Source organism: Otolemur garnettii, unplaced genomic scaffold, assembly GCF_000181295.1.
Source record: "Otolemur garnettii isolate 467f Iridium unplaced genomic scaffold, OtoGar3 scaffold00225, whole genome shotgun sequence".
NCBI lineage: Eukaryota > Metazoa > Chordata > Mammalia > Primates > Galagidae > Otolemur > Otolemur garnettii.
Window position 1 is genome coordinate 642769 of NW_003852620.1, and position 11826 is coordinate 654594.

At 52.3% G+C, this 11826-nt stretch overlaps 1 protein-coding gene across 1 annotated transcript; it reads right to left on the reverse strand.

Moving 5' to 3' along the window:
- Positions 1–281: 281 nt before the first annotated feature.
- On the reverse strand, positions 282–10027 carry AJUBA (ajuba LIM protein). Its single transcript, XM_003801915.3, has 8 exons — positions 8655–10027; positions 5550–5651; positions 4408–4475; positions 4215–4277; positions 2795–2925; positions 2660–2711; positions 1867–1935; positions 282–1398 (listed from the first exon to the last, which is right to left on the reverse strand). The coding sequence occupies exons 1-8, from the start codon at positions 9658–9660 to the stop codon at positions 1273–1275; spliced, it is 1617 nt and encodes a 538-aa protein (XP_003801963.1). The 5' UTR covers positions 9661–10027; the 3' UTR covers positions 282–1272.
- Positions 10028–11826: the final 1799 nt, after the last annotated feature.

The window sequence follows — 11826 nt, forward strand, 5'->3', positions numbered from 1 at the left end:
CTTCACTCTTCTGTGCCCTACACAATGGTGTCAGGTTTGGGGTGAGCCAGGTGCTTACCATAGTATCCTATCTCTTTATCTGGATAAAGAAGTAGAAACTCTGGACCTTATTTTTTTCTTTGAGACAGTCTCACTATGTCACCCCTATGTAGAGTGCTGTGGTGTGGTGTCACAGCTCACAACAACCTCAAACTCTTGGGCTTAAGCAATTCTCTTGCCTCAGCCTCCTGAGTAGCTGGGACTACAGGCACCCACCACAACACCCAGCTATTTTTTGTTGTTGTTGTTGCAGTTGTCATTGTTTTAGCTGGTCCAGGCTGGGTTCAAACCTGCCACCCTCAGTGTATGTGGCCGGTGCCCTGCTGATTGAGTTAAGGGTGCCGCCTGGACCTTATTGATGAGTTGTTTCTTGGTGTTCTTCTAAGGACTAGGAGAGCTCCTCATCTCTCTGCCAGGAATGGGGACCAGCTGTGGATGAGCCTGCTTCCTATACTGTCTGGTTTCCAGGAACTCACATAGGCCTGAGAGGCTAGGTGGGTGCCTGTATTTGGTTTCTCCTCTTCTCAGCTGGGAGAAGTAGTAAGTGGGTATGGAATTTACTGGGTAGGATGTTTAGAAAGCTTCAGGCTGGCCACACTCCCAAGTTTAGGTGCACTGAGCCCTAGAGTCCAGTGTATGCACACAAGTGCATTCATAAATACACACAAACACTCTCTCTCTCTCTCTCTCTCTCACTTTCTTTTCAGGTCACTCTTAACACTTGTTTCCCTGGCAGTAGTTCAATACTGCCACCTCTCAGAGAGATCACAGATTATTCAACCTAAACCGTAAAACTCTGGGCTTGGGGTAGCTGGAGGGAGCAAAACACTCTGATTTAGTTCTAGTCAGTTCAGCTGAAACCATTTCACCTAAAGGTAGGTCATTTCCTCCTGTAATCTAAAACATTGCTTGACTTATGCACAAACATACACTGAAGATATAGACCAGAATCAGATGTGCAGAAAGTATTGGAACTGGCCTGTGTGTGTCTGAGCACAGGTTGCATACAAGGAAAGAACTCCAGTCACCCCACCCTGGCAATTAGACAGTTCCTTCTCTGCAATCCATTTGGAATGTCATGCATGATCTTTGGGTCTCTGGACCTTGGGGCCCTCCCCAGAGAACTCTTCTGCCAGGCCTATAGAGTGCATCCTTTGCCTCTGCTGGCCTCAGGGGGCCCACTGGCCAGAGAAGTTTGTCAATGGTTGTGATGGCAGCAGCTGTGACTGCAGTTCAGATATAGTTGGCGGGAGGCTGTCGGGCATTGAGCCGCTGCATGTGGCAGCCGTGGCAGAGCAAGTGCCCATCCAGAGGGAAGCAGCAGCAGCCTTCCTCATCACTCAGCTGCATCCGGCAGTCCTAGAGAAGAAGACACCTACTTCACCTCAGCCCAGGCACTTTGGAAACTGAGGACATCTTGGGAGTCTGCCCTGCTCAATACCAGACTCTTAATAACTGGAAGAAAAGGTTGTGGGGGAGGGAAGGATGGCAGGGATGGCAAAGAAACCTGAAAAAATATCCCAGTTGGACACCAGGTGTCGCTGCTGCAGTAGAAATAATGAGACAAGCTGTAGTTCCAGCAGTTACCAGGAATCCCTACTTTTAGGGAGTCTGGATTCTGGGGACATCATATTTAGAAAGGACTAAACTACTAGGACCAGAGAGAGTGGCTGGAGAAAAAGAAAGAGACTGGAGGGGGGTCATAGCACCTTTCTGGTTTCCCACACCCTATACCGCTCCCATAGACACCTGGCTATTCTAGGACTTCATTCCTCCCTTTTCCCTGGTTCTATTCCTTTTCTAGCAGCTCTGTACCCCAGTACTCACCTCACAGTGGTAGCACTCAAAGTGATAATCCCGGTCCATGGATATCACCCTCACAATGTCCTCACAGCCCTGAAACATGCAGACCCCCATGGGGATAAGAGAAGCACAATGCCCACAAATTCCATCCTCCCTCCATATAGGAGCCCTCTGGCCCCTAGGGGAAGATCACACAAAGTCCCCAGAGCTCTGGAGATCATCTGATCATCCGCAGCTTTGCAAATCCTACCAGAACTCTCCTCACGTTCTGCCTTGGGCTGTCCCAGGAGTCATTCCCCACATGGAACATTCCCTCTGAGGGGTCCCATAGACTCTTCACTCACCAGAAGCAGAGAGAAGGGAAAGGGGCAGGTGGCCAAAAAAAAGTAGGCTAGGCTGGGGACAAGGAGATCCAACAGGGTCTCCTTCCTCATTGGCTTTTGGCTTCTCTCCTCAGGCATACCCTTTGCACACACAGCTTAAATCATTTCTGACCCCTTTCTACCAGCCCTGAGGATTCTCCCCACCTTCTTCCAGGCCCTATATCTGAAATCTAGTGAGCCTGACCTCAAAGAAACTCTCCTCCTCTAGACTGGGACCGCAGAGATAGAGCCCGAGCCCAATGAGGCTGTCAAACATGTCCAGGCCCGGATGTTAGGGTCAGGGTAGTGACCCCAAGAGCAGAGTCACACGGGAATCTTTGCAGAGTACATTCCTCAGCACCACCACTTCCCACAGGAGGCCAAGCGGCATGTCTCCTTCCCTTCCCCAGAGGCAGTGGCACTGGTGGCCCTCCATACTACCCAGACATACTAACCTCTGAAGGGAGGATTGGTTGACCACAAGCTGCACACTTAGGGGCATAATTTCTGAAAGACAGAGGGCAGAGATGAGTTGAGGTTGGAGAATCCATAGGCCCAGTTCCACACCACATTCCAAAGGATAGACTCACTTGTGGTAGTCGGTAACACAGTACACTTGGTTGGAGAAGTCCACTGTGAAGGGGATGCCATCTAGGCACTTGTTGCAAACAATGCATCGGAAGCAGCCTGGGTGATAGGACTTCCCCATTGCCTGTAGGATCTGGCTCATAGGGTGGGAAGAGAATCAGTTTCCCTCCAGTTGCAGCTCTCTAGCTACCCATTATGTTCCTTGCTACTCCCATTAACCTCATCCAACCCCCTGCAAAACTATTAGAATAATCTATATAATTTGAGAAAACCAAAGTCTTAAAATGGAGGCAGAAACCATGAAAAAGGCCTTTAGACAGCATTCAGGCCAGTGGTCTTCAATCCTGGCTGCATATTAGGATCATCTAGAGAGGTTTTTGTGTGTGTGTGTGTGTGTGTGTGTTTTAGGCTGGGGCTGGGTTTGAACCCACCACCTCCAGCATATGGGGCCAGCCCCTTACTACTTTGAGCCACAGGCACTGTCCGCTTTTTTTTTTTTTTTTTTTTGAGACAGTCTCACTATGTAAACTGGGTAAAGTGCTGTGGCATCATAGCTCACAACAACCTCAAACTCTTGGGCTTAAGCAATTCTCTTGCCTCAGCCTCCCAAGTAGCTGGGACTACAGGCGCCCACCACAACACCTGGCTATTTTTTTTTGTTGTTGTTGCAGTTGTCAATGTTGTTTTAGCTGGCCCAGGCCGAGTTCAAACCTGCCGGCCTTGGTGTATGTGGCCGGCACCTTACCCTCTGAGCTATGGATGCTGCCATCTAAGGAGCTTTTAAAAAACATTAATGCCTGTGTAGTCCCAGCTACTTGGGAGGCTGAAGCAAAAGAATTGCTTAAGCCCAAAGTTTTGAGGTTGCTGTGAGCTATGACACTACCACACTCTACCCAGGGCAACAGCTTGAGACTCTGTCTCAAAAAACAAACAAAAAAAACATTAATGCCTGAGTCCCACCCAAGACCTATTATCACAATCTCTGGTGAACACACCCAGACACTATTTTTTTTTTAAGTTCTTTCCAGGTGATCTGTTATGCTGCTAGGATTGAGAATCACAGATTTAATCAAATCGCTCTTTTTTACAAGAAAGAAAACTGAGCTCTAACTAGTAGCAGAAAGGGGATTAAGATCTAGAACCCCACACACCTAGCTCAGCTAGAGGGCCTATGGAATTTGGGAGGGGCTGGGTCACAGAAGCCCAGGGATAGTAGGCTTAGGAGCCCACTCTTGATCCCAAAGGCAGAGGGAAGCCACTGTCAATAGTTCCTCTGGGGAGGAATAGGATTTAAATGATTCATCTGGTGATAGGTTCTTTTCCGTGACCTACCAGTGTCCATTATTCCACCCATCAGAGTCCCTAATTCCACCCCTCAGCTTGAATCTCTCAGAGAGTCTCAGCCAAAGCCACTTTTGTTACCTTCTCCAAAATCAAGTGACCACAGACACAGCATTTCTCAGCTGCCTCCTGAAACCCTGAAAACTAGGGAGAAAGGAAAGACAAAGGGAGGATGATATTAAGCTGAGAATGATAGGTAGAACCCCAATGGGCCACCAAGAAAGGGGGTCCCAGTGTGGGTGCCAACTCCAGGTCTAGGGGACCCTTCACTCACCAAATAATCTTCCTCACAGTACACAGAGCCGTTGACGCTGTAGAAAGCTTTGCAACGCAAAGTTCGTCCTAGAAGCAGCAGAGAAGAGGCTGGAATCTATCCCAGAGCCTAGGCACATGACTTCTATTCTGGGGTCACTGCTCCCCAATGTTGCAATATATATTTAAACCTGGACTTTGGTGCTTTTCCTCCTAATTGCTGTCTATCCTCCCTCCCCACACTAAAATCCCACCTAATGCAATTCCAATTTGCTCTGGCCTTTTTCCAGCCAACTTCCCCTCTCCTCTGCTCACTGCTCTTCTAGTTCCTGCCTCCTTAACAGTTTAGAAACACTGGCTTAGAAACTCATAAGATGAGGAAAGAGAGAAAGAGAGACATAGCTAGAAGAGGCCCTATAAACAGGACAGACAGACAGATGACCCTAAAGAGAACTAGGCAGAAACCGAGGGAGTGAGAGAAAAGCTGAGTGCTGGAGTCAGACAGGCAGAGATAGATTAAAGGTTTAGCAAAGGAATCAGAATGGGTAAGCAGTGGGGAGGGGTAATGAGGGAGGTAAAGGGGGACGTTAAGGCCATGAGCACCCCCCCCCCCAAAGCAGGCCTCCTGAGCTAACAGCAGCGGGCATTCCTGAAGCGTGATGTCATCAGCTTGGCATGGCCTGGTGGCCTGCACTCTAGGGAGGTGGCTGAACTCTGACCAGCCAAGAGAAAAACCCCCTCTTTACCCCCCACAGCTCTCCCCTCCTCCAGCCCACCCCCACCCTTCCCACATTCCAGTCTTTCACTATCACCCTGGGCAACTGGGCTACCCAAGACCAAGCCCCACCGAGGAGAGGCTGGAGGGCTGGGCAGGAGTCCAGGCTGGGCAAGCAGGGAGGCATAAGAAAAGAGGGAGGAACAGAGGAGAGGAAAGAGTTCTAAACGGAGGAAGGGAAGATGGTCTCCAAAAAGCAGACCTACCTCAGGGGAAGGAGAGCCACGTAGAGCAGAGAGGGGAAGCAAGAGAGAAGGTGGGCTTCCAGATACTTGTGGGGACCCAGCAGATGCTCTGTGAGCAAGTGAAGACACAGAAGATCTCCTCCTGTTCCCCACAGCACTTTTAAGTGTGTACGGGGGGTGCTTACGTGGCACCACTGCACTCACCACAGGAGCAGCAGACAAAGCACTGGGTGTGGTAAAGGCTGTCCAGGGCCTGGCAGGCATTGCTCTGCCCATAGATGCCTTTGTTGCACTTGATACAGGTGCCTGAGAAAAGAGAAAGATTGTCGGTGTCACACTCCACTCCCCTAGCTCAAATCAGGGATTCCCAAGCTTTTTTGACTGCTCCTTTCTAAGGTACCAGAGGACAAAGCCTCCTTCTGATGGGTTTCCTTCTGAGGGAGAGGATAACAAGCAATGGGATGCAGCAAGATCTTGTAGCACAGTACCCACTACTAAGGAAAATTGAAGAAAGTTGAAGATATGGTCCCACGCCTTCAGATGCCTAGGTTTTCTTAGGGAGAAAAGACTGTAAGAGCAAGGTATGATCCCTATTACAGCATGTAGGACAAATGGTCGGAGATGCTGATCCATAGAGGCTCAGCAGCAGATAAAACTTCCTAGAAATTTCAGTACTTTGGGAGGCCGAGGTAGGTGGATTGCCTGAGCTCACAAGTTCAAGACCAGCCTGAGCTAGAACAAGACCCCATGTCTAGATCCCATGTCTAGAAATAGCCGGGTGTTGTGGCAGGAGCCTGAAGTCCCAGCTACTTGGGAGGCTGAGGCAAGAGAATTGCTTGAGCCCAAGAGTTGGAGGTTGCTGTGAGCTATGATGCCAGGGCATTCTACTGGGGACAACAAAGTGAGACTCTGTCTCAAAATAAATAAATAAATAAATAAACTTCTTAGAGTAAGAAAGCCAGGCCCAGAAAGCCTCTCTGGGACTTCAGTTTTCCTATCATTAAAACAAGCTACTGTTCAGCTATAACATGATTTCTCTCTGCTGCAGGCTTCCAAGGATGTAGAGAAGAATCTGGCTCAGCAGAGGGCCCTGTGTAGAGGGGACCATGTGAGCATGACTCCTGCAGGGAGGTGGCTGCTGAAAATGTAGGGTGTGTTTCAGGAATCAGAGTTGCATAGGGAGGGGGGAGGATATCAGAACCCCTAAACCCTTTATCATGTGAGGGACACAAAACTGAACTGCTCCTCCCCAACACATACCACTCTCCCACCCCCCACTAAGATACATACACCTGGGTCTGGCACCAGCCTTTCTTGGGTGTGTTCTTCCTCCCTCCACTCCCCAATTCCAGGCCTATGAGTGAGGGCTAGGGCCTGTCTTTGGGGAGCAGATCCCAACGGGCCCGCCCCACCTCTTCCCCTCGGCAGGCTGCCACACTCCCTGCCTGTTGGGGCCCATCCCAGGCTTTGCCCAGGGGCTTGGGAGCCTGTGCAGCAGCTGCAGCAACTGATGGGCCCAGGCCTGTCCCTGCTCCCACCCTCTGGCAGCTGGGCAAGGCTGAAGCCAACGAAGAGGGCCCCTAGTAGGGGCAGGAGTAGGAGAGTACAGTCAGGCTAGGGCTAGGGGTAGAAGGCATTTGTAGGGGTACTGTCAAATTCAGAGGAGGCAACCACCACCTCTGAATTCACACTGTGACCTCATGGAAGTAGATGGAAATCTGCCTCAAGATTGCTATGCCAGGGGGTCCTGGCAGAGCCATTCTTGGGGAAACCTTGGACATTATGGGAAGACTTGAGAGGAAACTGCTCAGGCACGTCTGCCTCACCTCCTCTAACCCAGCATATTCACACCAATGTTCTTCCTGCCCTTTTATTACACTCTCTGAGCTCCTTTCTTCCTTTTGGCTTGGATGGTTCAGCTAAGAGACTTCTTTCCCAACCACCTCTACTGAGCCTCAAAAGGAAACTGCTAACAGGGCACTGTCACTCAGTCTCCCTTGATTAAAGTGGTGTAGCATCATCTGCTCTGGGCTTTCTTCTCTCAGGGTGGGTTTGGGGGTGGGGAAACAGAATGGGGAGGAGTTTGGGGTTGAACTATGCAGGGTCCTTCCAACCTGTAGCCTGCTACCTAACCCTGAACCTCCTTCCCAATCATCCCTTTCTGGCTGTATTCCTCGCCTATCCACATTTCTAGCCATAGAGTTCTACAGCATGGGATCCAGGGCATGGACATCGGTACTGGAAAGATGGGAAGGAGATGCTTGGAAAGCCCTGGTGGTGGTGGGGGGGTGACCCTGCCACTTCTCAGTCCCAGTCATAACAGTATTTCTTTATATAGTAAACTATGCCTGTGAGTTTGGGCGAAAAGAGTGTTCAAAACCTCAATAGCGCTGTAGCTGAAACGTATAATCAATAATTTCTTGAATAGAGTGGGGTAGGGAAACAGCAACCAGGTTACCTTAACAGTAGCAGGAAGTAAGGGGCTACTTCTACCCTGAATCCTGTGCAAGTATTGCCAGAACTAAAGGCCAAGTTATTTGGGTAGTTACCATCCATCCAGGAGTGATGGTGTTCCAATGGTCATGGCTTTTGCCCTAACTTCCGGAGGACGGGGAGAACAGAGGTTGGTACTACCCGGTCTCTGCCCAAATGCCCAGGCATGCACCTAACGAGCAAGGACTGGGACAGCAGTTGAGTCCCTGATTTCCATTCCTGGACGTTCCATCCTCCCCCCCCAAAACTCCATTACCACAGCGGCCACTCACTGCGCACACTAAGCAGCACCCCTCTAACCCTGTACTCCACCCCTTGGTAGCGCGGCTGAGGCCGGCCCCGCCCGCGGGCACCTGGAGCGCCCGGGCAGGAGTCGGCACGCACGCGGCCCGCCTGCCCAGCCCCCCCACCCGCGCATTCCCCGAATTCCTGCGGGCGGAGCCTGAGCCCGGGTGGGGAGCGGCGCGCACAATCTTGCAGGGACACCGTCGTGTAGGGGGGAACAAATGGGGGGATACCCTCACTGCTCCACTTGGTCCCTTCCCTACGAGGCTGCTTCTGCAGTAAAGCAAAACTCAAATGCTCGAGAAACTGGGACTCACGAGACAATCCGGGGGGTTGAAGTTACCAGGAATGAAGAGCCAGGTTCATTTGAAACCCAGTAAGAAGGGGAGAAAGCTCTATGGTCCGCCCCCATCCCATCCCTCTTGTTTCTGGTCCCGCATCTCCGGATAGGACCCCGGGACACCGGCACTTTGGCCGTCGGGGTGTATGCGATGACGGGTCCCTTCCCGTCCCTGAACAGTTCTCACTCACCGAAGTAGTCCTCTCTGGCCTCTGGCTCCCGTATCCGGGCCCGGGCAGCCTCTGGAACGAAAGGACCTGGCGGCTCCTCCAGACCCGACGGCTCAATCCCCAAGGGCTCTCCGCGGGCGCCTGCTTCTCGCCCACCAGTGCCCACGGTCAGGCGCAGTAATGCTGTTAGCTCATCCTGGTATCGAGCGCCCGCGGCGCAGTCCCCGTAGCCCGTCACCGAGTGTCGTCCGGGTTGCGCCCCCCGTCTCTCCAGAGGCCCAGCCGCTCCCCCTCCGGCCCCGGCTAGAGCTCCAGGACTGCCCAGGGCTGGGGGATACGAATGGCGACTTTCCTGACAGCCGAACCCCGAGGGCCGATGAGCACACAGTCGGTCCAGGGCGGCATGGAGCTCGGGGTAGGCAGACGGGACCCCTCCGGGGGAATAGCCTGCCGATACCCCAGCCAGGGGTGGGCCAAACAGACACGGTCCTGCGGGCAAGGGGCTCCCGTGGCGCTGGTCGTAGCCCATGCTGATGCCGCTGGTACGATTGCTGCAGGGCCGGCTACCTCCGGCTCCGCCGGCCCCTGCCCCGTCCAGCAGCAGGCTGCCCCGGGGGCTGGACGGCTTGCTCGCATCGCTGGCTGAGCTACTGGCGAAGCTGGAGCGGGGACTTAAGGCCGGGACTGTGGTCTCCAGCCGAAAATCAGGGGGCAATGACTGAGGTAGAGGCAGGGCCCGGGTGGGCGGCGGCCCCCCGGGAAAGGACCCTTCGTAGCGCTGCGCCTCAAAGGAGCCGCGCGGATTCCGCTCAGCGTCCAGGGGGCCTTGCTCCCGGGCTGGTTCCAGTGGCTCTTCCCCGGGTCCCCCAGTTGCTCCTCGGGGCCCTGATTTTCTAGGTCCCCCCAACCCACTCAGGCGCCCCTTCCCCGGCCCGGGGGTCCCATCAGTCCCAGACCGGCTAGATTCACCCTTTCTGCGGCCGAACTTCTCCAGCAGTCGACTGGCTTTCTCCCCTAACCGCTCCATGTCCTCGGGCCTGCAGCGTCCAGCCCCCTCCCCTCCAGGCACCCGGCAGCGTTTCGGCCGAGTCTCTTTCCCTGCGGCTGGACTCCTGCTCCCCAGGGGCACAGGGTAGGCACAGAAGCTTAGCGGGCGGCCCGGATGCCCGGCGCCAGGAATCCCACAGCATCCCCCAGCGGGAGAGGCTGCGTCCCCCCGCGCATCTGGGATTAAGCGGGTCTAGAAGAGCCTGCAGCCGTGGCTGTCCCGTCCGCAGGTTTATCTGTTCACGCGTCGACTCTCCAGACAGTCCCACTCTCCCCGGCCCCCGCCCCCCTCGCTCTCACGCTCGCCTCAGACCCAACTTCTCTCCCAAACTTTTGTCTGCCTGGCCGGATCTACTTTCCTGGAGGGGCGGAGCGCGGTGTGGAAGAGAGCGACTGGGGTGTCTGCGCAGGGATCTGTGGTGTGTGCGTGTTGGGGGGGGAGGGGTCACCAGTGCTAACTGCTGAGGAGGTGGAGATCCGCTAACTGGAAGTGAGAGGAGGGCAAGGGGCAGTTGGGCAGCTGGCAGTAAGACACTCGAAAATTGGAACAGGCAAACATGGGGAGAAAAGAGGGGGACTCTTTGCAGTTGGAATGCGCGGAGGAGCATGGTGGAATGTCACGATCCCGGACGGGGCGACAGGAGGCATGTTCTGCGCAATCACGGTGACTTTATTCCTAGTGTGGAGGTTGTGGGAGAGATGGAGAAAGACTGGTAAAAAAATGGTGAGGCAGGGAGAGACCCATAAAGAGTAAGACAGAAGGAAGAAAGGAAGGTTCCTAAAGAAGTTCAGAGACACGTACGTAAAGGTAGCCCACAGAGAGAGGTGGAAGACAGGTAGGGAAAGAAAGGGAGAGCCATAGCAAAGGAGAGTGTGGGTGATGCAGAGACCAAAGGACACATAGACAATGAAAACTGCAAGTTCGTCTGGAGAGCATATAAGCATATAAACTGAAAAGGAAAGACACCACTTTCTGGACCCAAAGTTTTGTGATGGTGGAGAGGGAGGGTAAGAGGAAGGGAAATATTGTGTTAGTAAAAGCAGTGAAAAAGAGTGAGGAAAAGGTTTGGGACTAATCTCTACTTTTACAGGGAGGTATGTAACAGCAGCGAAAAAGAGTGAGAAAAAGGTTTGGAACGAACTTCTACCTTAAGGGTAGGACTGATAGAAGGATAGACAGACACCCTCTGGTGTTGGGAAATGAGTTAGCAAATATAATATTTCAGGTAACTAAGGGGATTGAAGGCCTGGTTTCAGGGCTAGCGAATACCTTCCCCCGTTGGTTGGCCCACAGAGGATTGGTGATAAAGTACTAACTTAAGAGGAAGAAATATCATTATAGCAAGTGAAAATGGTAAAGCTGGAAAAGGAAAAGAGACTGATATTGACCATTATAGAATGATTAAGAGTAAGGAAAAGAGGCCGGGCAGAGGCCAAAGCAGGATTGCTTGAGCTCAGTAAATGAAGACTAGCCTAAGCAAGAATGAGACCCTAGGGCAGTGCCTGTGGCTCAGAGAAGTAGGGCGCTGGCCCCATATGCCAGAGGTGGCCAAAAAAAAAAAAAAGAGTGAGACCCCATCTCTACTAAAAATAGGAAAACTAGCCAGGTGTTGAGGGGGCACCTGTAGTACTGAGGAGGCTGAGGGAGGAGACCAGGAGTTTGAGGTTGCTGTGAGCTAGGCTGAGGCCATGGTACCCTAGCCAGGGCAAGAAAATGAGACTCTGTCTCAACAACAACAACAACAACAACAACAAAAACCTGGCTGAAACTAAACATACCTAATTAAATACCAGCCAACTGATTTTTTTTTTTTTTTTTTTGCCCAGACTAGCCCTTAAGGGGCAAGGGTTGTAGGAAGTAGAATGGAGAAGGAAAGTGACTCCTTTGTATTTATTTAGATGGTAAAAGAGAATGAAAATTATATGCAAATAAGATCTGGCAAGATGAATCATGCCTATAATCCTAGCACTTTGGGAGACTGAGGAGGGTGGATAGCCTGAGAGTTCCAGACCAGTCTGAGCAAAAACAAGACCCCATCTCTATAAAACATCCAGGCTCGGCGCCTATAGCTCAACTGGCTAAGGCGCCAGCCACATACACCTAAGGTGGCGGGTTCGAATCCCCAGCCCGGACCCGCCAAACAAC